Source organism: Coturnix japonica, chromosome 4 (genome assembly GCF_001577835.2).
Source record: "Coturnix japonica isolate 7356 chromosome 4, Coturnix japonica 2.1, whole genome shotgun sequence".
In the NCBI taxonomy this organism is placed as follows: Eukaryota; Metazoa; Chordata; class Aves; order Galliformes; family Phasianidae; genus Coturnix; species Coturnix japonica.
Window position 1 is genome coordinate 61,010,325 of NC_029519.1, and position 26,410 is coordinate 61,036,734.

At 36.3% G+C, this 26,410-nt stretch overlaps 2 protein-coding genes across 10 annotated transcripts; one reads left to right on the forward strand and one right to left on the reverse strand.

Moving 5' to 3' along the window:
- The first annotated feature begins 1,013 nt into the window (after positions 1-1,013).
- GNPDA2 (glucosamine-6-phosphate deaminase 2) lies at positions 1,014-21,976 on the forward strand. Of its 7 annotated transcripts, none has more exons than XM_015862446.2 (7): positions 1,014-1,035; positions 3,038-3,195; positions 3,512-3,613; positions 4,071-4,253; positions 4,603-4,787; positions 4,883-5,057; positions 7,384-8,694. In XM_015862446.2, exons 2-7 carry the CDS (start codon positions 3,072-3,074, stop codon positions 7,440-7,442), a joined length of 828 nt encoding a protein of 275 aa, XP_015717932.1. In that variant the 5' UTR covers positions 1,014-1,035; positions 3,038-3,071; the 3' UTR covers positions 7,443-8,694. The 7 variants fall into 7 exon arrangements, with proteins under 7 accessions (XP_015717932.1, XP_015717929.2, XP_032300118.1 ...); XM_015862443.2 differs by lacking the exons at positions 1,014-1,035; positions 7,384-8,694 and adding exons at positions 1,768-2,017; positions 21,743-21,976; XM_015862442.2 differs by lacking the exon at positions 1,014-1,035 and adding an exon at positions 1,773-2,017.
- Positions 5,654-25,104, reverse strand: GUF1 (GUF1 homolog, GTPase). Of its 3 annotated transcripts, XM_015862440.2 has the most exons (18): positions 24,797-25,104; positions 23,995-24,106; positions 22,466-22,614; positions 22,144-22,224; positions 21,612-21,689; positions 20,603-20,686; positions 20,071-20,135; positions 19,397-19,600; positions 17,712-17,851; positions 16,424-16,547; positions 15,339-15,471; positions 14,545-14,688; positions 14,039-14,172; positions 13,442-13,543; positions 11,671-11,790; positions 10,826-10,862; positions 9,645-9,789; positions 5,654-6,358 (listed from the first exon to the last, which is right to left on the reverse strand). In XM_015862440.2, exons 1-17 carry the CDS (start codon positions 24,932-24,934, stop codon positions 9,652-9,654), a joined length of 1,983 nt encoding a protein of 660 aa, XP_015717926.1. In that variant the 5' UTR covers positions 24,935-25,104; the 3' UTR covers positions 5,654-6,358; positions 9,645-9,651. The 3 variants fall into 3 exon arrangements, with proteins under 3 accessions (XP_015717926.1, XP_032300116.1, XP_032300117.1); XM_032444225.1 differs by lacking the exons at positions 5,654-6,358; positions 14,545-14,688 and having other exon boundaries at positions 9,354-9,789; XM_032444226.1 differs by lacking the exons at positions 5,654-6,358; positions 20,071-20,135; positions 20,603-20,686; ... (3 more) ...; positions 23,995-24,106; positions 24,797-25,104 and adding an exon at positions 18,918-19,070 and having other exon boundaries at positions 9,354-9,789; positions 19,397-19,561.
- Between the last annotated feature and the right edge of the window lie 1,306 nt (positions 25,105-26,410).

Genomic DNA, 26,410 nt, shown 5'->3' on the forward strand with positions numbered 1-26,410 from the left:
GAGAAAAAGTTAACAAGAAAGGAAGACAGAGATAAATATATGTAAAATAAGCAGAGCGTTACATTTGTGTCCCTACAAGCATTGACCACAGACACCGAAGCAAGATTTTTCTTAGCTTTCTTTTATCATCTCCAGAAAACACACATGAATTTTTAAACCATAGTTCAGTTTCATGCCAGTAGTACTAAAGGAGAACATTTTCATTAGCACTAGGGACTCACGTGTTTCTTGATACTTACAAATGCTATTTGTACAGATGCCTTATTCTCACCCTGATGCTCAGCAGATTGCATTTTCAGGAGTTAGATGTGATAATCCTTATGGGTTTCTTCCAAGTCAGGACATTCTATGATTTTAGAAGTGCAGGCTTGCAGACAGTGGTAATCAGACCATCCATTCTTTAGTCCGGCTACACAATAGGGCAGATATGAGGCAACATGCTGAACAAACACCCATATTTAAATCCCTTGTTTTTCACTCCCACTCCTTCTTAACAACTACTGCATGTACATGGCATCTCTTATTTCTACCTTTCGAAACAGCTTCACATCACAAAAGATCCTGGGAAAGTCAGGCAGACTACATACTTCATACATTTCAGCTTAGCCCTGTTCCTGTAAGGGCTGGAAAGGCTCAGTTATTCAGACCACAAAAGGAGCACGGTAAGAGAAAAGAGACAAGAAAGGACAGGGATAGAGAACATCTAAAGCACGTACTCCAAAGGGAATAAGCTTAAACTACAGCTGAGAGCACTGATGGGAAATGAGTAGATCACGAGTATCCTACATGTAGGGTAACTGTTAGGTCTTGGCTTGAACTGGTAACAGAGCACCTGGTGAAGGGGTGTGGTTGGCCTAGAGAGCACAGGCAAATTGTTTGCAACTGTGCTCCCCACATGACTAGAATGGGTGGACTCAGGGTGGTGCCACCCTGGGCTCATATAAGGGCCATCTACAGCCAGGAAAGTATCTGCTGGACTAAGGCTGCTTCTTGTGATGGAGTGCTGTCTGGATAGAGACCTCCTTCACTGGATGGGTGAGTTCAGCTCTTCATTCTGCATCCGATTATGGGCCTGCCTACAGATACCTTACTTGGCGTCACTAAAGTTGCTAGAAGTAATTCTGCTTCTTTATGAGTATAATGCTGTTGGTATAGCAGCATGGTCCGCCATTGGATCATGCGCTTATGCCTATGAAGCAGCTGCTACTTGAAACAGGGAAAGATTTCATTTAGAGAGAATACTACAGGCAACTTGACAGCCATGAGAAACTAACTTAATGTTATATCCAAAAAGAACACATTTAAACTCTGAGCTTATGTTACAGACAGTGTGGTTGACTACTGGAAAGAAAGGCTCACAACCTAAAACTATAGGGGGATGATTTTAGATCTATAGGTACGTAGGTGTGTAGAAGAAAGGTATTAATCTGCTGTATACATAAGCAATTTACCTTAGGGTGTATGTAGGTAAAGAAAAACAGAAATCTATGGGAAAAACTGTAATATAGCATATGAAAATCAGACTCTGTTGTTGTTTTCTGAAGCTTTTCTGGCAACACTGACAGAAACTCAGGGCATGACTAGAGAAACATTAGTTATAAGGAAACAATCTTTTACAGTGAGGGTGGTGAGGCACTGGAACAGGTTACCCAAGGATATATTTGATGCCCCATCCCTGGTGATTTTCAAGGCAAGGCTGGATCAGACCCTGTGCAGCCTGATCTAGTTGTGGTGCCCCTGCTCATTGCAGGGTCGTTGGGCTGGGTGGCCTTCAGAGCTCCCTTCCGACTCTAAGGATTCTGTGAACCAAGAGAAAACACCCTCCACCCTCGAGGCGTCCATACTGCGCCCTCCAGAGGCCGCTGACCCCACGCATGCGCCGAGCCGCCCGCAGCACGGCGACGTCCGCTCTTGGCCAGGTGCTTCCGGATCGTGTGTGCGTGAGGGGCGGCGGCTGGAGGCTGTTCGGGGGCTGCTTCCAGCTGGCGGTGCTGAGCGGTCTGCCGGGGGTGAGCGGGTCCGCACGACTTTCGCGTTCGACGGGAGGGGATGGGCCCGGGGTATGGCGGTGCCCGCAGGCCACACGGGAGGGGGAGGCCGCGGGGCCCGCGCCGGGTCTGTGGGCGGGGGTGGTCCGCGTTTGGCTTCCCCGTCTCTCCACCCCAGCCTGGAGTAAGCACCGTCACCCGTCCTCGGGTCGCTCGTCAGCCCTTAGCATCGCGGTGTCTGGGTACGAACGGGGATGTAGCTCGTTAGCATCTCTGCCAAACAGAGCCGTGGAAAACTGGTTTTGTTTGGATGCAGGAGGCTGTCATGTGTTGTATCCGCCAAGCCTGTGTGCTTTTGCTGTTCTGTTAGCATAGCTGTACTCAAAGCCTCTAAAGAATTAATTACTCCAGTTTGTTTCATGTTGGGTTGTAAAGAAAAATGACCTCACTTGTGTCCTTCTGCAACGTGTTGAGGTTTTAAGTCTGCAACACGCATGTATTTTTTTCCTCATGTTGATAGTCATACAGAAGCATTCTTATGGAGTTAGAATAGTAGCAAAAGGAGCTTTAATTGTTAATTTCCAACTTTCCATCTGAATATAGGAGTGTGAGTGAGGTTATTTTGCATCTTGCTTTTGAAAACATTTGACACTCAGCTGGCCACAGGGAACAAGATCTAATCTTAGTGTTCTACTTGAGAGACAAAGCAAACATACTTCTCATTTCTAATAATTACTATCTGGGAAGGCTAATGTTCGAGATGACTTGTTTCCATTTTGTCTGAGCTTTATGGGTTTCATGTTAAATTAATTGGAATGAGAGTTTTAAGTGCTTTGATAGGAATGTATCACTTGGATTCTGTGACTTGTTTGTTGATGGGCAGTCTGGTTTGAACTAGGACAGCATGACTGCAGTGTGTTTATTCAATGAAAATAGCTCTTATACTGATGAAGTATGTTACCAAATAAACAATAAAAGGTGAATTTTACTGCTGTTTTACAGATATTGATATGATACTTCTATTTAAATATATATATTGTTTTCTCCAGGTTTACTTCATCATACAAGTTCTTTGCTGCCAGAATGAGGCTTGTCATTCTTGAAGACTATGATCAAGCAAGTGAATGGGCAGCCAAATACATCTGCAATCGTATTATCCAATTCAAGCCCACTCAAGGAAGATACTTCACACTTGGCCTACCAACAGGCAAGTTTTATTCAAAGCCTGATAACTGAGCAAACCTAGATCTGTGTTTACATTATTGCTATCAAATGCCATATTAAAAATACTGCATTTGCTGAATATACTTCTGGTAATGCTTGAATGTATTTCTCTTGTAGTGTGGAGCTGTCTCTCTGTAAAATGCTTTGAAATGATTGGAGCAACTGGAAAGTAGATGAGAAATAATAAATTTCTTTTAGTTATATTGAAAAACAGTAAAGTAAAACCTGCCTATAAAGAGATCTAAATACGCTGAAAGTGTGTGGATATATAGTATAGTAGGAAAAACTTTGTTTAACAGGTAGTACGCCTTTGGGATGCTACAAAAAGCTGATAGAATATCACAAGAATGGAGATCTCTCTTTCAAATATGTGAAGACTTTCAACATGGATGAATATGTAGGTAAGCTCTAGAGCTAATTTTTTCAAGAACACAGTATAATTGTTTTTCCCTCACCCCCTTATTAACTGTTGAACATCTTAATAAAGCATGTGATTAGTGTGATATTTTTGAGCTTCTGTGTTAGACTAATGTGCCTGGAAGTGCCTTAAGTGTTTGTTTAATCATTAAAATGCAAGTAATTAATTAGTCAAAATGAATCCTTGGCTAAGTTAACTGTTTGGAAATTGTCACATAGCATTGTGACTACAGTTGTTTTATCATTCATGTATATCATATCACAAAGACTATGTAGTGCATGTAAACATTACATGATGTATGCCAGCAGGAATCTGTCTTCTCATTATAATTATGAAATCAGACAAAGCAGTACTCGCACTACTCAGTACAGGTTTGTCTTATGTTTAAAGCTGATTAAGTCTTGTAATGTGTTAATTTGACTTTAAATAAATGATTTCAGGACTGCCCAGAAATCATCCAGAGAGTTATCACTCGTATATGTGGAATAACTTCTTTAAACATATTGACATAGATCCAAATAATGCTCATATCCTTGATGGGAACGCTCCAGACTTACAGGTGGAATGTGATGCATTTGAAAAGAAAATTGAAGAAGCAGGAGGGATTGATCTGTTTGTTGGAGGTAATGAGAAAATGCTGTATGGTTAATTGTGATTGAAACAAACATACTGACTCTTTAGTTGTGATTTTTCAGAACATAGTTAAAACTGTTTTTTTTCTATTATAGTCTTAAAAGTTTTGTGACTAACAAAGAATTGGTACAAATACCAGAGCATAATGCTTGGTGTCCAAGTTTCTGATGATAATGTAGTTTAAGTTTTGAGTGTTGTTCTTTTGTTTTTCTGTTTGAAAAAATGGGGAACTGAAACAAAAGAATGAATCCTAAGACTTTTTAAAATTCTTTTGCAATGTTTGAGGATATTTGTTGACTCGCAGGTCTGGAATGATTTGCTTTCTTTAACTTTGAAAAGGCATTGGTCCAGATGGCCACATTGCATTCAATGAACCCGGATCGAGTTTGTCTTCAAGAACAAGATTAAAGACTTTAGCAATGGACACCATTTTGGCAAATGCTAAATACTTTGATGGAGACTTATCTAAAGTACCAACTATGGCGCTTACGGTTGGTGTGGGTACAGTGATGGATGCTAGAGAAGTAAGAACTTATTTAGTTCTAGTTGCATGTATCTGTTTTCAAGACTAGTTTGTGGTGTTGTGGGCGCTGAAGGTAAAAAGACTTCTGTTTTGCAGGTCATGATTCTTATAACGGGTGCACATAAAGCTTTTGCATTATACAAAGCTATTGAAGAAGGTGTCAATCATATGTGGACAGTTTCTGCTTTCCAGCAGCACCCTCGTACTATCTTTGTCTGTGATGAAGATGCTACGTTAGAACTAAGAGTCAAAACTGTGAAGTACTTTAAAGGTGAGCACTGAATCACAAGTTAGCTGTATTTAAAAATAACATATGAAGTCTGGGCCTTCTGGCCCATTATGTAGCTAACACATAATTGAGATACTAAATGTCAACTTTTACATTGCGAGTGGGGAAAGTGCTGGGAGATGTAACTTGTGTTCCTTACATATAAAAGTACAGTGTCATTTGATTAAACACTTGATGAATTGTTTTGCCTGGTGTAATTTTCCCTAATCATAAGTCAGTGAAATTCACTTGTGTGGTTTGTTTGTTTGCTTTTGATGAAGAAACCAATATTAGTAAAACCTGGGATTATTTCTTTATCTTGATCTCCAGGTTGGATGACTTCTGGTTCTTGGTGACTGCTAATTCTGGTACCTAGTTACTACAGTTCTTTTTACCATTTAAAAAGAACTCTCAAGGTACCACGTGAAACTTGATGCAGTTTTGATAACAAATCACCACTCTGTCTGAAAGCTAGAATAATTTTCACCCCCTCTTCTCCTTTGTTATTCCCCCCTAACTTTCTGAAACAAATAAGAAACTGAAATGATCCTATAAGTGTTCTTTTTGCAAAACGGATGGAAGATTGCCTTTCCCTTTCCTTCCTTTCTCACAGAAGGAAGCAGAAAAGTAACTTTGAATTTACTAGTTAGTCTCCACAGAAGTTAACTGGGAGTTCTTCTGTATTTCTGCATGCTCCTGTTAAAACACTTATTTAACTTAAGCTGAATAGGCAGGAAGAGTTTTCATGTGAAATAATTGCTTTTGCATCTGTCTAGAATAGCACTTTGCATATCTTCACTTAAATAAGCTTTGTTTCTGTTTCCAAAACCGCGTTGACTAAAAGGTTTTAAATATATTTGTTTTTACATATGGCAGTGAGAATATTTTTGTAAGCATTTTTTTGTTCCTCCGGGAAGTGGATAATTTTCGTTTTCATTTCCTGTTTTCTTTTTTTTAAACAGAACAGGAAATGGAATGTTTTAACTTCAGTACCCAGTGTAGCTGTTTTTCTTTGAATGAAAATGCCCTTTGTATCAAACTTAGATTTGATGTTTTGCCACTTACTGCCAAACTTGTGAAACAACATTACTGACTTGAATTATCCTTTAGAAGATCTAAGAAACTTTTCCTTTGCGCTTTAGTCACATTGATTTTATAAGTTTTTCTCTGTGGGGTTTGTTTTTTTTAATTATTTATTTACAAAGATCTGCAGCAAGTCATTAACTCCAGAAACAAAAATGAGCTGGGTTCTTCAGTCTGTTCTCGATGTGTTGTTGGCTTTCTAGTATGGCTGTATGGCCCACCTAGTGGAGAAAAGAACGGTAGATTTGTAGAATGCATCAGAAATGAATTAAGCAGACTTAATGATTCAGACTGTAAGGTTAATTTGCTGTAGGGGATACAGTGCTTGCTGCCAGATACATTATATAGCAAGGGTATTTATATATTCTTTGCTACAGATGTCAATTAAAATGTCCACATGGTGTCACATTTCTTTTATGGCTTTTAAGAATCTCTGCTTTTAATTTTGCTTATTTCTCAAATTTGTAGTAGTTGAAGCAAATCTTCAGTATGGTTCTAAACTGGGCTCTTTGCAGATTGAGAACTTTGCCATACATTGGTAACACTTCTACTAAGTTGTAACAAACTAAACAACATGGCTTTTTTTAATGGATCGTCCCTGCACTTCAAAATCTTCCAGGGGAAAAGGGAGGGGGGAGGGGAAAGGCACAAAACATCCAAGTTGCACCTGTGGATGATTTGTGTGTGATTAACATAAACCCAACCTGTTTGAATAGGAAATAGTTGAACTACTTCACTTCTATATATCCATTAACAGTCTCCTGTGCTGCTTGGTTTTGTTTGTCTAGAACCAGGACACGGTTACAAAAATAGCACTGTGCTAGAACGTTGAAAATCAATCTATAAAATTACTGTGTGTAAATCTGATTGTTATAACAGATTCTTTCATGTGTTGCTGTTAAGCATTTTTTAATTAAAAACAAAAAAGTTCTCTCATCAATTAAACACCTGATATGAAAGTATTCCAGATCTTTTGAACTGGTCTGTGGTCATTGCTATCACCTTTCAGTTTAGTAGAAGACTGTAATGATATTTAAGTGATTCAGGAAAAAAAACACAATTAGCACATATATTATATATTGTCTTAATTACTTTTGATTTTAAACTACTTTGAATAGCTGTTCTCTTTTCAGTGAACAATTTAAAATATATACTTTGATGTTAGCTCTAAATGTATGGGTAGAAAGATGTAGAAAAAGTATCTTTAAAAATGATGTAAAGCAGGCATTGTTGCTTTCCCCTCAAGGTTTAATGCATGTGCACAATAAACTCGTGGACCCACTGTACAGTATGAAAGAAAACTGAGAGAAGAATTCAAGAGGAACTGCATGTGGGTCAACGGCAACAGTTTTAGGTAGCAGATGAGTTCACTGCTATGCAATATACTGAAAACTGTTTAAAATGGGAAATCCTAGGTACTGTATTTTTTAAAAGGTCCAATATATGTACATTCACATTCCTTCTCTATTTGGTGTTGTGCATTTTGCTTTAATATGTAGAACTCTGGCTGTTACAGTAACTAAATGGAACTGAACAAACCTGTGGGTCAACTGCATGTTATATAGGGCTGGAGGGGGGTGGGACAGTGCACTTATTTTAGCACAGCAATGCATTGCATCTGCCTGTTAGAGGAAGTGATAGATTATTTCCAATAATCTGTAATTGTGGCCTCCATTAGTGCAACTACATTTAGCATTTGTATTTCTAGGCAGAATGGTTTTGGCCTTTGTTAAATACAATGGACTTGTAATAGCTGTACAATTTCTACTATGAAATGTTCTGTTTACATAATGCACACTGAGCTTTTGCACTTGATTGCCTTAAATTTATCTTATAGAAACAGTGTTTGGGCATCTCAAGTCCTGCTGTACAATTCAGGCAAATAAAAATACAGAAACAGTGCCTAAAACTGTACCCAATTCTTAAAAGTGTTATAACTTACTCTGGTTACTTGCATTAAATGTCTGCCATAGCACTTTTCCTCACATGTATTATTTCAAATTACTTTAGGGTTTTTATATTTTTGGTAATTGTGTTTTATAGATAAGGAGAAATCTAAATGTTCCTTTGTGGGTATTCCTGATTAATTGTATTGGATGGTGTCATTAAATGCCTAGAAAGAGGTTAATTTATAGGTATGTGAAATCTGCAAATTTAAATGATCATGTATTAAAGTGTACTGTTAACCACTCTGTTATAATTACCTCTTACTGTATCACTATCAATATTGAACTGTCACAAGGAATGTTATTTCCTACTTTGAATAAGTAAAACTTTAAATTTAAACCTATCCTTTTCAAATCATTTTGTTTCTGATGTGAAGTGGAGAGGCTCATTATTTTGTCATGTTCGTATAAGGAAGAGACTAAGAACCCACAGGGGTTTTTATTATTTTTGTGATCCACTGGCAGAGCCTAACTTGAATTTAGTTTTTCATTTAAATGTTAATTTCTTGTTTTGCTGCTGTTTTGTGCTTTAAAAAAATAAGTGGTGGCCTATATGACATGCTTACTGAATTCTTATTAGTTTATAACATTAAACAGACCCTGAACTATGATATGTATTTGCTGCCTTAAATGATAAAAACAGATTTTGCTACTGTCAAAAAGTTAACTGAAATATTTGTTTGAAGTTGGTATAGACTTAACACAAAGTATGAAGTTATCTGTTGAACTAGACTGCTAGTTGAATTTCTTATTTTAGTAAGATCATTTTCTTGTGTGTAGATATGTAAAACCCAAATGCAGTTTGCTCTGTGCGGTCTACACTCTTATCTTTTCAAATAAAAAAACACAAGTAGCCAAGAATTAAATAACTATATATTCTAGCTTAAATCTTGGCCAGTGAAATCTGGGTAAGAATGGCTTTACTAGGTGATTTAAGTCAAGTTTTGGCACTTACAGATTAATCTAAAGACAAGAGTATGCTTTTGTGACGCTGTTACTATAATAGGATGATAAACTTTTTCTAAAGTAAACTTTGTGTAGATTGTCTTACTACAGTTTTAAAGAACTTGCCAACAGCTTTTAGCATGTTCATATATATTGAACTTAAGTAGACCAGCATGAAAGACTTGAATCAATCTTGCTTGCAAGAAATGTGTAATTAGTTTTTCCTGATGTGATTTCCTCATGTCATTATTTCCTGATGAATTTTACTTTAGCAAGTAAAACAGAGTAGTCTGAACAGTTATCACAAAAAAAAAAAAATATCAGATTTAGAAACAACTTTAAGGCAGGGGATTTTATTTTAATAAACTTTTTGACAGAGTTGCTGTTCTCATGATGCTAAAGCTTTCAAGCTTTTGTATTTAGCTTGTGAAGTTATAATAAAAGCTTTTAAATTCAAATAACTTTAATTTCATTATAATGTACAAACATAATTTAAATAGAAAATCCTTTCAATTTGTATTCCCACTTAAAATAAGTCAGATGTTCCCTCTCACAGTGATAAATTATTATACACTAACTCAAGTTAATTAACTCAAGAGAATAATCTGCTGCATACCACTAACTTATTTCTCAGGCTGTCTCTTTAAAACACGTATAAAGGCATCTCTTGGTACTTCCACATTGCCAATTTTTCTCATCAGCCTCTTCCCTTCTGCCTGTCTTTTTAAAAGCTTCATTCTTCTTGTAATGTCTCCACCATACTATGAAAGGAAAAAATATTTTAAGTTACAATGTTTAATAAACACAAGGGCTTAAAACTAATCAGAAAGGCTAGCTACATTATAAAATATCACCTTATACTCTCAATAGTTATCTTAAGGCAGCAGTAGTTAAAAAGAATGGGAGCAAGTGAGCACTTTCATTCAGACAATTAAAGGTAGATTACATACTCTATATAATATTCTTATGTAAGCCTGGATGACATCAGGATAGAACTGTACTATGCTATGGGCTATTCAAATCTTACTGGAATAGCAACAGAATGTCAGCTCAGATACCCTGTAGCATCTTGGCTACCACTAGCTGTTTACATCCAAATTAAGCAACTTCCTATATTATGATGGGATACCATCCAACCTAGGTTCCTATCAGAAGAATTCTTAATAGCTATAAGAAAGGGACACTTGTTTAATTTCCTCAACATGTTAACTTTAGCTAAGAAGTTAAAAACACATTGTGTTTTTCCTTATAGCTTTATTCAGCCTTGCTGACAGTCAACTATTAATATTTAAGGCCTCCTCCTGATTTCTTAACTGATCCCAGAGTAAAAATCTAATTGCAATCAGTCTGAGGTACTGCTTTACTATACTTAAATCACCTAAGAAAAAACTAGGAAATTCACTAAATTACATAATAAGAATGTGTGCACACATTTATGTCTACAAATATTATGAGATGTTAAGTAGACAGGTGTGAACACAAAGTATACACTTTGAAGAAGTCACCAATGTTTCTGATCTACTGCAAGTACCAATCGAAGGTTACACAAGTTGAATTTAAAAGTAAAAGTTTAAAAGTGTCTGTTAATATTCCACTGACATTCTAGAGCACAAGCAGAACAGATCTCTTCATGGGGATTTCTAAGGAAAGATAGATCACAGAATGACCCAGGTTGGAAGGGACCTCAAGGATCATGTAGTTCCAACCCCCCTGCCTAGCAGGGCCACCAAACACAGATTTATCACAGTTGCAAGACTCTTAGGTTTACATGCATTGGAATAATAATAAAATACCTACACATTTTGCCACAACATTTTTCCTGTAAGCTTTCAATCTGTAAAATAGAATACCATACATATTAACACAGTAAAGCAACTTCAATAGTAAAGCCAAACAGTGAGTTGTCAAAATGCTGTTTTTCTGCTACGTTTTTAAAAAGGAATGGAATTACGACATCTGCATATATGGTAGACAGAAGATAATGTTTAAAGCATTTTCAAGATGTTAATTTACATTTCTTAACACATAAAGGTTAAAAATATTGTCTTTTATCTGACTGTTATGATTTACAGCATTCACACTTCATACGTGCCTACACAGCACACAAACAAAGTCCTACAGCATCTTTGCTTGAATCCCCACTTCTAATTACCACAATTTAAATGTAATTTAAAACAGCAAAAACATGATGTGAAATAAGACAACGAAGGAAGAAATTTGCCTTACAAGAAGTGTGTGCTGCTAAGAAATAGCTGTACTTGCTCAGCTTGCGCTTTTCCTTTGCAGTACCACACAGTTCAAGAGGGTTTGGTTTTTTTGTTTGGTTCATTTTGTTTATATGCTTTTGTGGTAGCGATGGACTTTTTGAATGACTCTGCCAAAGAAAGTTACTTCATCTCCTGATGATCATAGGCAATTCGAAATAAAATGCTTTCTTTCCAATTAATTTTACATTAAGTCCTTACAGTAACTGCTAGAAATCATGGTGTTTTTTTTTTCATAGACATCTATGAAGACACATAAGAAAAATAATATTTTACAGTAGATTTGAAGTATTGCATCATGTAGAACTAGAGAAGACATTAAAGTACATATTTCAAATAGCTTAATTAAAGGAAGGGGGAAAGAACAGTTTCACTTACGTTTCTCTGGCGATTATTTTCTTGCCAATAGCAGCCTGGATGGCTATTTCAAACAGCTGTCTTGGTATGGCATCTTTTAAACGCTCACACATAAATTTACCAGTAGCATATGCTTTATCACTGGAAAAGAAAGTTTTCAGAAGTTACTCCTTTGAGAAATAGCCATAAAATCCCTAAAATATATCAACAGAGCAATGTGTTTGAAAGGAAGATTTTAATAAAAGTTTCTATCTTTTTATATTCTTAAACTGACCAGATGATAACTTTACAATGTAGACTTTACTGACAGGTATCAGTACATTACACATTTCACACAAACAAGTAGTAAGACTTTCATAAAAGTTTTATGGGATTTATAAAATTTCATAAAAATTTTTCATAAAAATTTTTCATAAAAATTTTAATCATGTTTGTAATAAATATAATGATAATTTACCACACTGGAGCTTTTCTGAGTAATTTTACAGCCATAGCATTCCCTCTGGTCCTATCACTAATGACACGAGAGAAGAGGCCGACCGCCAGCTCACTACAACCTCCCTTCAGGAAGTTATAGAGAGCTATAAGGTCTCCCCTGAGCCTCCCCTTCTCCAGGCTGAACATTCCCAGCTCCTTCAGCCTCTCCTCAAATGGCCTGTGTTCCAGACCCTTCACCAGCTTTGCTGCCCTCCTTTGAACATGTTCCAGTGCCTCAATGTCTTTCTTGAAGTGAGGGGCCCAAAACTGGACACAGTACTAAGTCAGTACTATTTCAAGTCTGCATATACTGCAGACTTGGAGAAAAACAAGAGTGATAAAAGGTCAAAAGATCCAATAAAATTGACACTTTCATAAACCACTGAGAGCAGGTAACTTTATCTAAACTTTTTTCTTTTTTTTCTCCTCATTTAACATTAAAGCAATAATTCTACAAGGTTGGCCACTCTATTTTGGATCTTTCCAATTTGCAAAACACTCTATTTGTCAAATTGCTGAACTGCGTCCTTATTAAAAAACATGTATTATAAATCCCATATATTGTAGAGATTTATTCTGCTCCTGAACAATTATTTTTCTCACGGTATGAGTTTCATTTTCCTATTTCAACCTTCTAAATTTGAGAGTTTCAGAACAGTAGTATAAGAAGTATACAGAAACAGATAAGATTATATACTGACTTATTTCTGCAATTAGAAGCCAGTGTTTGAGTAAGGTCAAAAGAAAAAAAAGTCAGTATCAGGATTACTAAAAAAGGATCATGAAGTTATTTAACGGAGACTAACACAGACTTGAGCTGGAAAATAGAAAGGCATTATTTTCCTGAGAATCTCATGGAAACAATCATTTTAGCAAAGAGTTTCTGAGAGCATTACAATCAGTAAATATTTACATTTCCCTCATATTCCAGCTAAAGACAAGGCAACAGGAAACTTGTTCAGAATAGGGACTATTCAAGGCATAAAAATAAATCTTATCCAGCTTTTTTAGTAGTATATACCATAAACAATTCATGGCTCATCTCCTGGACTGGTTAGTTCTTAATTTTTTTTTCCAGCACCTTAAAAGACTGTCAGTTTGCATTTATATTTGAATCTCCTCCTTCCACATTAACACAGGAACATTATCACTTATCTTTCCTGCTATAAAATGCCTTTCTATTTCAGATCTTCTCTGGAAGCTGGTCATTTGGTGAAACTTTCAGTGCTGTTTCCACATGCATTTATCGCTCATATTTATTCACTATGAAAACATACTTGTTAATCCTTTGGAATAGAGAATGCAGCCAACCTACTTGTGTGTGATAGTTGCCAGTTCTTCAATTGGATTTCCATTTATAAGAATATCCATTTTTATAAGATCTGCTGCCTGGTAGCCTGCATCTTCATAATCAAAACTAAACAAAAGCAATTGAGAAGTTAGTGACTATGGTATTCTGCATTTGTTGTTCCATAAATTTTAGGTTTTGTGAACGCTTAATAGAACACTTGAACTTCCTATTAAAATAGGAGCACAGTTTGTAAAGTCTCAAGTATGACACAATTATTCAAAACTGGGCTCAACACTTATGTAAATTTTGTCTCCAAGTAAGCAGGAAACATCACCTGCTGCTGAGCAAGGTAAATTAGACATCTGCATATTTAACACAGTCTCTTTAAGAGTTTATTCAAATACTTGTAAACGGCACTTGGAAATTCCTTACAGTTCCCTTTAATAAAGAGATGGGCATCCCAGGTGTCAAAGGAATCAAACACTAATGTTGCAGCACTCTCATAAAGGAATATTCTTTTTTTTTTTTTTTGCCCTTCCATACTTCCTTATCTGATACTTTATCATTTCTTCCCCTCATGGGAAGAGGGAATAGGAAGAAAGAAAGAGAGGATGTATTTACCTTGCATAGCCAGAAGACAGAGACTTAAGAGCATCATAAAAATCCACCACGATTTCATTCAGTGGGAAGAGGTATTTTAGCATAACCCTATGTTCATCAATGTACAACATTTCTTTCTGGACTGCCCTACGATCCTAGACAAATAAGAATATTTTCTATAAGTAACACACAAAACAGATGCAAAAAACCATAAGATTTTAAGAGTCCTGCTTCAGATTCCTTTCTTTCAAGAAAAGAAAACTAGTTACAAACTAGATACCTAAAGCAGGTACTTTATTGCCATTGAGACAGAACACTAACTTTCAGTATGAGGACTCTGTGGTGCAGGAGTAATTTTCTATTTACTTTACATACACAATTTCAAATACTTATCTTCCTTGAAAAAAAATTAAGAACTATTGTCAACCATTATCTACTATATTATCTAGTATCTTTTGAAGTATGATAAGTAGAGCTTAAAAAATGCAAGTGACAAAAACTAAAACAACATACCACAGTATACCAACCTGACACAAAACAATTATTTTCCCAATATATTCCTGGGGTGTTACAATAGTGCCAAGAACAGTTGGCTCCAAATATTCAGATACTGAATGTTTATCAGGAAATTGAGCAGGATTGATAATAGTAATCTCTGAATTACCATACTCCTGAAAAACAACAACAACAACACAATTTTCCTTTAGTTGCTTTTTAAGCATTTTATCCAGTGGATTTTCATCTGTCTCCTGTTTGTTGAGCAAGGATATTTCCTATTACTTTATCCCAATAAGGCTTCTCCATGTCCTTACATACTTCCTTACCCTTGCATAAGACACAGCTTCAACACAAAACCTGTTCCAAGTGTTCTGTAGCTTGATGTTGGGGGCATTCTTCTGTAAGCAGAACTTTGGGTTCAAGCTCCCTTACAAGTCAAAGTGGATTCTGAAGGTTTAGATTCCTTTGCAAGCATCTCCCTTGTCTAGCTTTTCTAGTCTAACATTCCCTTAGGGGCGGGAGTTATCCTTCTGGAGTAAAGACACAAGGAAAGTCATGTTTCTTATTGTGTGCATACAATATCTCTGCACATCAAAGCAAGTGAATATTTCACTTCCACTAGCAAGGCACTGTTCTGAGCAAGCGCTGTTTGAAAACTTGGAAACTTGTTTCTTGTGTCTCAGATAAGCAGTACAACACCCACAAGTGAAATTTTTAAGTTGATTATCAGTGATTCTGATGCTTACCATAAAATAATGTACCATTCTACATTTCAGAACTGTAGGTGTTTTTAAAGGAGGCTTTTAAATTGCTATTTATATACCTTTATCAACTTTGCTGAGGAAAGAACAGCTTTATATGGAACAGTAGGTGCAGTCAAAATAACAGATGTGTTATATTCTTGCTCCAAACGTTGATTAAAAACTTCCATATGCAAAAGACCAAGAAAACCCAACCTGAGAAAAAAAAAATAAAATCATACTGGTCAAATATTTGTTGGTCATTCCAGTATGTTAACACTGCTAGTCTGGCATTATCAGACACAGCAAAGAACCTCTAAAATCATAGAATCACTGAGGTTGGAAAAGACCTCAAAGATCATCAAGTCCAGCCACAGCCTAACCATTGTACCCTAACTCTAACAACCTTCTGCTAAATCATATCCCTGAGCACCACATCCAAATGGTTCTTAAACACATCCAGGGACAGTGACTCAACCACCTCCCTGGGGATCCTATTCCATTACCTAACTACCCTTTCTGTAAAAAAGTGTTGGCTAACATCCAACCTAAACTTACCTTGGCGCAACTTGAGGCCATTTCCCCTTGTCCTATCACCTGTCACCAGTGAGAAGAGACTTGCACCACTCTCACTGTAAGCACCTTTCAGATACTGGAAGAGCAATAAGGTCTCCCCTCAGCCTCCTTTTCCCCAGACTATACAGCCTCAGCTTCCTTAGCCTCTCCTCATAGAGTTGATTTCCCAAGCCCTTCACAAGCCTCATAGCCCTTCTCTGGACCTGCTCCAGTACCTCCATGTCTTTCCTGTACTGAACACAGTACTTGGTGAGGCCTCACCAATGACGAGTACAGGGGCAGGATGACTTCCCTAGTACTGCTCACCACACTATTCCTGATACGAGCCAGGATGCTGCTGGCCTTCTTGGCCATCTGGGCACACTGCTGGCTCATATTCAGAAATATATATATATATTCATAACAGAATGGAAGTCTAAAAGCCAAAAAATATCAATCACATCAAATTGCACAATCTACGTAAATACAGAACAAAAGAAAATAAAACACTTTTCATCTTGACCTATCATTAGATTGAATTAAAGCTCTTAATCTTGAAATAATTTCAATTAAAATTTTCAATGGACATATAAAAATAGTATAAAAGCCTCACCTCCATCCAGCTCCTAAAGCAAGGCTACTGTCACGATGAACAGTCACACTGGAATCGTTCAATGTCAGCCTTTCCAAAGCACTTTTAAGATTATTATATTCTGTTTGATCTACAGGATACATGCCTGTCAAAACATATTACATAGAGATTTTTTGATGGAGCTTGATTTACTATATACTTACCTTTATAATGTGAGCAGTATTAAATGGTAACAATAATAAAAACCAGAAATAGCTTAATAGCTTGCTTTCTGTTACAACTAGAAATTTGACTCTTTCAATCTGAAAATCAATTTTTTTTTCTAAAATCTTATAAAGGTAAAAAAAAAAACAAAAAACCAAACAAACAAAAAACCAGAAAAACAGCAGTTAATATTCAAGTCATAATAGTAGACATACTGTACTCATCTACTTCTTCATAGCTACTAGTGAGTATAATATACTTAATATACTAGTGAGTATAACCATTTTAGTGCAGGTGTACAGTGTAGCCATACAATTTAAGCATTAATAAATAAGCAGACAAACCTCACTGAGATACTCCTTCAGCAGATAAGAGTGCACAGGAAGGAAAAAAAGTGCTATATCTAAGTTGCTATTATTCCTGTAATTTTTAAATGAATGGAAGAAATGAATAAAAGCAGTTGTATGTATAATTACTACTTGAAATAAGTTCCACTTTTCACATCACTGTGCTGCAATAATGTACAGGAAGCAACACACATGCATGCACAAAGAAAAGAAATCCACATTGCTTACAAGATTACATTTTTCCCTTCTACATTCAATGGCAGCATAATATCCACAACTCAGATTAAGAAAGTTCTCTCACAACAAATCTAAAAAGTGAATAACAGAATTTCTTTCTTTCTAAAGCTGTCTTCCATAGCATGTTTAGTAGTTTACTAAAGGTGGCAGCAACAGTCTAACAGAACTAATCATTAATAAGCATGAAAATCACTGGTTATCAAGGAGAAGAATTCAAAGAAGAAAAAAGGACTTCATTTTTGAAATCATTAATCTTTCTTTCCCAGATATGAAGAGTTAAAGGTACTAGAAGGAGTATTATTGGCTAGAAATACACCTTGGACTTGAAGTCATCTAAAAGCAGCCTGCAACAATCTTGCCAGCTGTTATAAAGAGCTATATAAATGGCATGTGCCTCTGTAGCTTAATTTTAGTGAAACTCTAATCTTCACAACTCTTAAATACATTTTAAAAGCTCTAATACTTCTCCCGCTCCTGCTATTTGAAAAAAGTGATTCCCTTTTAGTTAGTTTTCTCCTCACCTGCAAAAACCATTGGCTTCGCTGACTTAAAGCCAGGCAAAGGCTCCACTGGCTGTTTATACATAAACAGCGTGTCTCCTATTTGGGCTTCTGTTACTTCTTTCATTCCAGCAATCAGGTAGCCCACCTGTCCAGCATACCTGAATAAGATTGGTATTACACAGACACTTCTTGGCATTACGCATTTCCAGTTTTTCCCCCCACTTCATTTAGCCCAACTGGAAATTCAAATAAACCACCCTCTCCATGAGCCCGTAAGCAGTCCAAAAAGCCACATTTAAGCTATTTCTTCTCTGAGCTGATAATTTTGTCTTAAGGGACAAACCATCTGTTGACTTACATAACTAGTTTAGTTACAGTTAAGTAGCACAGACAGCTCTGGATTTTTAATATTGTGCTACTCTCGGTTTGAAAGCTGGAGCTAGAAACTGTTGAGGATCTACAACAGAAGACAGAACAGTTCTCAGCTACCACCACAGCAACTTTCATTTGTTAAATAGGAGAAACAACAAAAATAAATACCCTCTCAGTACATTATACTGTTAGGAGAGGAAACTGTGGTAGATGAAATTAGTAGTAGTGTACTAGTTTTGGCTGGGATGGAGTTAATGTGCTTCACAGCAGCCTGATATAAGAGACACATTTTGGATTTGTAACAAAATGGTGTTAATACCACACCACTGTTTAAGCTGAATAGTGCTTGCACAGCATGAAGGCTTTCTCCATTTCTCTCTCCGCCCCTCTCAGCAAAGAGGCTACAGGCTTGCAGCTATCACAGGCATGTCAGCAGACCCAAACTGACCAAAGGCATATTTCATGCCACATAATATCACCCTCAGCAATAAAAGAAATGTGTCATCTCTTTAAGGTAGATGCTGCTCATACACTGGCTGGATACCAGACTGATAGTAGGTGTTGGTGGATGAGTGCCTTTGCATCATTCTTTCCCCCCCTCTTTTTTCCTACACTTGTTAAACAGTCTTTATCTCAACCATGAGTTTTCCCTTACTTTTGTTCTTCTGATTCTCTCCCACACTCCACTGATGTCAGATGAGTAAGCTAGTGGCTTTTGGAGTATTTAGTTACCAGCTGGATTCAACCCACCACACACAGTAATGTAGTCTCTCATTTAAGAACTTCCCCAAAAAGTCATTAAAAAGCACTTGGATGCAAATTGATAATGCCTCTTCACTAATTCTGGTGTACCTGATTTTCTTCCCACTGCTGCCATGATGAGACAGTTTCTGGAAGCTGTTGCATTCACGGACCACGGACTTAAATATTTTCCACCCTCAAAATATGCTGCAGCAATAACTAAGATGAAGCCCCATTCCCTTCCACTCTCAAACAAGGTAGTTCCTAGAAATAAATTGGACAGCTGAATATCAAAAGCTAGTCTTAAGAACTAGCTGTCCGGATGTTTCATATACTATGTACACATTGATAAAATGACTCCCTCCCACCAGCTGTGTACAAAAAGCACTCCCTAAAGCTTCTGTCTCAGCATGACACTGAGCACTCAATTACAAATAATCATTACGATGCATAATAATAATCCACAAAAACAAAACAAAACAAAACAAAACAGCCTCTACCACACAATCAATCAAAAAAAGGAAGAGAAACAGATTTGGAATCTTACATCAATTTATCATTTCTTCAACTGAAAGAAATGTTTTACTTACAGTTTATGTGTTGGTTGTTCATCCGGAGTCAGAATTCCTACTTCATTAACTTCATATCTTTTATTTGAATACGCAGACACAATCTTATGCCCTTTCTGAATCTCCCCACCAAAAATTGCAATGTTTGCTATGACACCTCGGTAGTGGTCAAAGGTGGAGTCGAATACTAAGGCTTTCAAGGGATCAGTAGTATTAAATTGAGGTCTAGCACAAAAGATTTAAGACAATTATTAAAACAATTAGCAGAGTGTTTTCTAGTCAATATTGAATGAATGAGCAACCCCATGCTTTATATCTAAGTGGAAGCTATATACTCACAAAAATATCAGTCTAGGAGCTCACCCCACTTTTTTCATTTCAGACTGAATTCATTTTCCTTCTCCACTTCTTAAGAACAAAGAATTCTTCTCTACTGATATTCATTATCATTTTAAGAATTCCAGCTCTGACTTATTTTAAAGATATCAAACCTGACAGGTCACTTTCTCTGCTTTGCAATTTAAAGCTAACTTTTTCAGCTTAGAAACTAGATTTACCCCATGTTTCTTTAGAAACTATTGACTTACAATCAGATGCATATCAAGCACAAAATTACTGCCAAGGTACTGTATAAAAGCAACTCATGGTTTCCTAGATTTCCTTACAAGCCTTAATAAGTAAAATTAATAACTTACGGTGGAATCTTCTCAATGACCTTCTCAAGAACTTTTTCAATATTCGTCCCTTGTTTAGCAGAAATCTAAAATAAGCCCAACAACAATTTTATAAGACATCTGTCTTACACTCATTCAATATCTATTAAAGCATCACCTTCTCTAACAATAGTTTTGGTGGCAGGAAAGAACATTATCTATATAAATACTCACTACTATGAAAAGCTAATTTGATTGTAAATACCCCTGTTACATGTTTTCTCCTCCTGAATGGAAGTTTTTGTTAAGGTAAAAATGAAAATAATTTAGAGGATCCACATGTAGAAAACATTTTATATGTTGCCATTCATCACACATTACAATTTTTATCTCAGAATTATTTTTATCTGTCTGGTTTTTCAGGAGACAAGATCTAATGGAATTCATACAATATATAATACAAAAACAGACAGACAACACCCTGCTGATTTATTATGTAGCTAATGAAAGATTTGTATACCTGCATCTGCTTTGTATACTATGAGCCACATTATAAAACTTGAATAGATCTTACCCTTATACATTCATCAACAGGGATATCAAACAGCTTCTCAAGCTGTTTTTCAACTCTTTCAGGGTCTGCATTCTTTAAGTCAATCTGCAAAACAACAAACTGCTAAATGTACAGGCAGTGACATCTTACGTATGATCCAGAACTGTAGCTCCCAAATGTACAAGTGAAAGATTCCTTACATCTTTACTCATAAATACTAAACATTTTTAGGAAACAATATGTATCAAGAATGTTTCAATACTCTGCCTTAGTGCAAATAATTTACAGAAAATTGGACATGAAAGGGTTCTTCACAAGTCTAAAACAAGTTCAGCTATTAAGTGGAAACAAATTCATAAATTAAATTACAGGCTATTACTATAAAATTCCAATCAATTATTTTAGAAAAAACCTTCCTTTTTTACAAAATACTTTTTTACAAAGTACTTTGAAAGTACAAATGCTACCTAAGCTATTTATGGTAGGATATTAAGCACAATATATAACTCCATTTAAACTAAGTATTAATCTTGTTATTCCAATCACAGAGATTACAAAAATTGTAAAAAAAACAATATGACTTTTTCTTTTTAAATTAAGACTGCACTTTTTATATTGAGCTGCTACTCCTGTGTGTCACCATTAACAACAAAATAAACCACGTGGAAGAATCTAACAACCATCATGGCAAAAACTTTGAAAGTTACTTTTGTAAAAACCCACTTGAATATCCCCCAGAATAAAAACTAAAAAGGAGAAAGAAAAATGGTTCAGATATCAATACATTTTTATACAGTGCTTCGTTCCACAAATTCCACAGTATTCCACAAATAATTTTTCAATGTTGCTTACAAAACTGCTTCAACATGTACTTAATGAAAAACAGGATTTCCCAGCAATTATTAAAATATTAAGGACAACAAGCTGCTGTTATATACTTGTTAATTTTTCATTCTGTGCTCCTATTTCTTAGTAATCTATATATTTATACAACTCAACTATTTAATTTCAAACACTACAATCTCATTACCTTGTTTATGACGGGAATTATTTCAAGTTGTGCTTCAAAAGCAAGATAGAAGTTTGCCACTGTTTGAGCCTGAATACCCTAGAAAACATGCATCAAAGAAATTAACACGGGATCCTCTTGTTTCTTTTTAGGTAAATTACACATCATAGAGAAAATTATCATCCAAGTACTCTGAGAATGAATCCTTATTTAACTCCAACAAGAAAATGAAGGTAACCAAAAGCATACACTGAAGCAGCTGTAAATTCTCCAGATTGCCACTTACAAAGTTCATGCAACACAGAAAGCATCATCTGACTCTTCATTACTTCTGTTTCTATGGTATGGCTCCACAGTATCTATTAAAAGGCAAGCATTTGCCTGTGGCTTTTTTTTTGTTGTTGTTAAACTCCCATTATGTCTTCTGAAACACTAATACATTTATGGAGCTAGACTACTGCAAAAATATTAATGGAAAAGTTAAAACTCCTCTCTAGCTTGCTTAAAGAAAATACTGAAATTTCAAGGAGAACACAACAATTAAGAACTGCACCTCATTTGCATCCACTACAAGAAGGACACCTTGGCAGGCAGACAGTGACCGTGAAACTTCATAGTTAAAATCTACATGACCCTGTGGAGAAAAATAATATTCATAATTTCACATATTTCTGAAGTCCTTTGCAAAGATATCTACATTATGATGGTTGTTTGCATATCTGTTCATCCAAAACACAATTCTTGCCAAAATAAATTAAATAAAAGGAAAGAATGCATTGACTAAACACAAGAAGTCATCAATAGCACTCAGCAGATTTCTAAATATAAAGACGTAGCTTTGCGTGACCAAAACACCCCCTTTGTACTTAACTTACTGGTGTGTCAATAAGATTTAAGAGGTAGTTTACTCCTTTGTAATTGTAAAAAAGAGATGCAGATTGTGCTTTAACTGTAATTCCCCTTTCACGTTCCACTTGCAGTTTATCCAGCACTTGTTTGTTACGGTCAGTTTTAGCAATTGTTCCTAAGATTAAAAAAAAAAAAGGTTGTATTACCTCATTTAGAATATTAGCTCCCCAAATACAAATGAGCAGAAAATGTGACTTACACCTGCAAATGAAGTTCTTCCACTTGATTAAAGCAAATGTTCACTTGAAAATAAATTTATGCTTCAACTCTAACATTTTTTAAATGGGCTTTTGTCTATGATGTTACAGAAGACACTTTCCTAAATAATACAAACCACAAATTAATGATCCAAAAGTTCCAAAATTATTCTGACATTTAAAGAAACTTCAACACTTATCAGTGGAGAACAGCTCCATGGTTCCAACCAGCACCAGTCTCAAGGGCAAAAAGAACATTATCTTTATTGTTTTTTTGTTTGACAGACCTGAATTCAAAACTCCATTCTATCACAAGCATCAGGTAAAACTGCCCATACTGAAAATCAGAAGGTAATAACAAAGAATAACTTTGATCAAAAGCTTCTCATCAGGTTTTGTTTTGCTTATTCCTTTAAAGAAAAAAACAAAACCCTTCCAACGGGTATTTCCGAGTAGTGAAGTTAAGCTCTGCTCTGAAATTGGCCTCTACTTGGAAGACACAGAAGTTGCTTTACAGGTTGCTACAGGGAGCCCACTAAGGTAATCTGTGTCTCTCACTTCCAGATGAAATTGACTCCTAATTTCCCCAATTTGCTGTAACTTTGAAGATCCTTGAGCATTTCTGCATCACTTCTACTTTACTTTCAACAACACAAAAATGAAAACATTGAAGACAAAGATCTAGAGGATGAGAAATACCTTTGAAGAAGAAAGTAGCACAACTTTGCTAACATTTTAGGATAAAGGAAAGAGCAAATCCACAAAGCAACTGAGAATCCATAAAACTCACCTGAGCATTCTTTCACCTGCTATATCAAAACAGAGCTGAAGATTTCTAAAATTTACTGTGCAGCACTATATCAGTTTCAGTAGCAGCAATCTTCACCACCATGAAAGGCAGTTCTATATAGTTTGCTCAGAAGAGGAGCATAAACTATTACCTCCTCATACATAAAAATAGTTGAGGTCCTTCCATTTCAATCACACTCTTGTAAAGTATTCTGTCCAGAATTTCTAGGTCATGACAGCCCTTTCTGTCCGTACCAGAAACTGGCAGTAGGCCTCAAACATGCACTATTTACTGTTTCCAAAATACATTCCTTTATTGAGGGTATTACACAGTTACTTAACTCTACTTACTGCCAGATTTCAACATGAATAAGAAAACATATTAACACCTGTAACGCAGCACAAATGGAAGCCTAGAAGCAACCTAGCAGCAAAAGAGCAAAGAGATTAGAAAGTTAAGTAATCTACACCTATAAAAGGTAGTATATAGATGAAAAGAGAACACTTACCTGTAATTTCCAGCAATCTGTCTGCTAGCGTACTTTTGCCATGATCTACATGAGCTATAATACTGAAGTTCCTTATGCTTTCAACAGGATATGCTGACATATCTATTTTTTCCTGAAAAACAGAAAGTTTCTTTTCACAGACCACAGATACAGCCTCTGTGTACAAAGTCTTTAAAAGAGAAATAATTCTTTTCTCTAGAAGAAGCATAGTTATAAAACCCTAAATGGTTGCCAGTGATCAAAATGTTAGTATTTTCTTTTAGACACGGAAGTATATATACTTGCTATGACCCAAAATCAGCGAGTATAAAGCAAAGCATTGTGAAAATCATTACATTCTTATAAACACAGGCACTTGGAAAATGCTTAAAACAGTTTAGGTTTGTTAAATTACTTAAGACAATATTGTTATTAAGACAATACCTGGGGGGACTATAAAGCTTAAGGCAGCATTCCTTCAAAGGAAGAACTCTGTGGCATTACCTGACATTAAGACAGCAGTGCCAATTATATAATGAAGAGCACACAGACAACCGTAAGCAGTGTGTCTTGGCTAAATAAAATTAATAATAATAATAATAATAATAATAATAATAATAATAATAATAATAATAATAATAATAATAATAATAATAATAGTAATAATAATAATAAGTAGAAAACACCTGACTTCCTTAATTTCTTAGTTCACACACAGAGCGGTCCAGCACTAACTTCTCTTTCTGTTAGTGTTACTCAGTCAAGGTAATAAAACGCTTTAAGGAAAGGTGGCATTGCCAGGAAAGGAAGGAAGGGGGCTCACCTTGTCTCGGCCGCTGTAGAAGCGCTGACAGGCCGCGAGCCCCGTAGGCAGCCAGACCGCAGGACCCCGAAGAGCAGCCGCAGGGCACGGTCGGCGCAGCCGGACCCACCACGAGACCGTCCTGCCGGTGAGAGCCATAGAGCCAGGGCTGGACTCACTCCATCAGAACACAGACCTCAGTCCCATCGCAGCCCGCTGCCGCTCACCGCTCTCTCCGCGTTCTATTTCACGCTGCCCGCCCGCAGACACCGGATTTCCGCGGTGACCCCCGGTACAACGCTCCGCTCATTCTATGCGCCGGAAGGGGTCAGAACAGCTCCAAAACAACACCCCCTGATGCTCTTCCTCCTTCCTCCTCCACTTACGCAAGGGAGCAGTGCAAAGTTCAGCCACGAGGTGGTGATAGCATATGAATATATGAATATAGCAACCATTTTTTTGAATCATTGAAGATTGCACTTGCACTTCACATTTGCTGCTTAGAGAACCAAATCTGCTCCACCTGCACACCTGGCTGGCTGAACCAGCAGTGATCCAAGGAGTTATACTGGAGAAGTTGCCAAATGAGCTCATGCACTGTATCTTTCTTCTGCCGCTCACTCTTGTCTTGTTCATGTGGTGTGAACAGCTATGGAGTCAATGCCAGCCCACGCAGAGAGAGATCAGTCCTCTAGGCTGAGCCATTGGCACCGCCATGTATTTTTGAAATAAATGGGGACAATCAGGAATAGACCTGCTTTTCACGTATGACTTCTAGTCACATCAACATAATACATTAAGCAAGTTTAAATTGGTGGTCTTTCATTAGGATAGGATGCAAAAATAGGATAGTAAAAATCACAGAGAAAGTCATTTGTCTTTACCTTCAATTTTCAGCATGTATAAATATATTCAGCAAAAATTAAGATTTTTCATCAGTGTGTCCTGAGCTCCATATGCAACAGAGCATATTTACTATGGAAAAATGTACAGTTCAGCAGAAAAATAATGCTAAAGTATTTACAGGACAGTGAATTAGTAGCGTTAGCATGAACTTTCAAGTGATCCATTTATGTGTCAAAATGTGATGAATGGATGTACACAATTAACATTTCCTATACTCCAAAAGCCATTAGTTTCAATGAGAATAAATTGAATATACATATCATTAGCTGTATTGACTAACATTGAAGCCAACCATACTGAATGATGAATTCCAATATTTACAGACTCGTGATTGAAAGCATAGGGTGGGGGAGAAGAGAGAGAGAGAAATGAGCATAAATTTCTTGTCTAATTCTCAGTGCATGTGTTTTACTGTAGCTCCATATGGATGCAGCACTGAATGTCTTATCAGTAATTATTTCATTTGAACTGCTAACTGTAATTCTGTTATAATTTCATATCTGTAAGTGTTATGTGTTATTTCCTGGCAATTGCATTCTTTAGAAGCAAATGTGTTTGCCAACTGACATGGCCTTATAGCCAAGTTTTGATAGGATTTGTATGTTTTCCTGCAAGCTGACAAAATTGCAGAAGTAAGCATTTGCATATTCAGTGATCTTATCATCAGCTAAAGTTTAAGTGTGATGGTCACACAGAATGGAATGGAGTACTACAATGCAGTGAATAATA

What these genes read in the sequence shown, in the direction of transcription:
- GNPDA2 (XM_015862442.2), top strand. Translation starts at nt 1,875, where the DNA reads ATGCGCCGAGCCGCCCGCAGCACGGCGACGTCCGCTCTTGGCCAGGTG. An exon ending in GGTCTGCCGGGGGTGAGCGG is followed by an intron (nt 2,018 to 3,037) that starts GTCCGCACGACT and finishes TGTTTTCTCCAG; the next exon opens with GTTTACTTCATCATACAAGT. An exon ending in CACACTTGGCCTACCAACAG is followed by an intron (nt 3,196 to 3,511) that starts GCAAGTTTTATT and finishes TTTGTTTAACAG; the next exon opens with GTAGTACGCCTTTGGGATGC.
- GUF1 (XM_015862440.2), bottom strand. Translation starts at nt 24,934, where the DNA reads ATGGCTCTCACCGGCAGGACGGTCTCGTGGTGGGTCCGGCTGCGCCGA. An exon ending in GAAGCCAATGGTTTTTGCAG is followed by an intron (nt 16,548 to 17,711) that starts GTGAGGAGAAAA and finishes ATGTTTTGACAG; the next exon opens with GCATGTATCCTGTAGATCAA. An exon ending in CTGGCAACTATCACACACAA is followed by an intron (nt 11,791 to 13,441) that starts GTAGGTTGGCTG and finishes TTTCTTTTCCAG; the next exon opens with TGATAAAGCATATGCTACTG.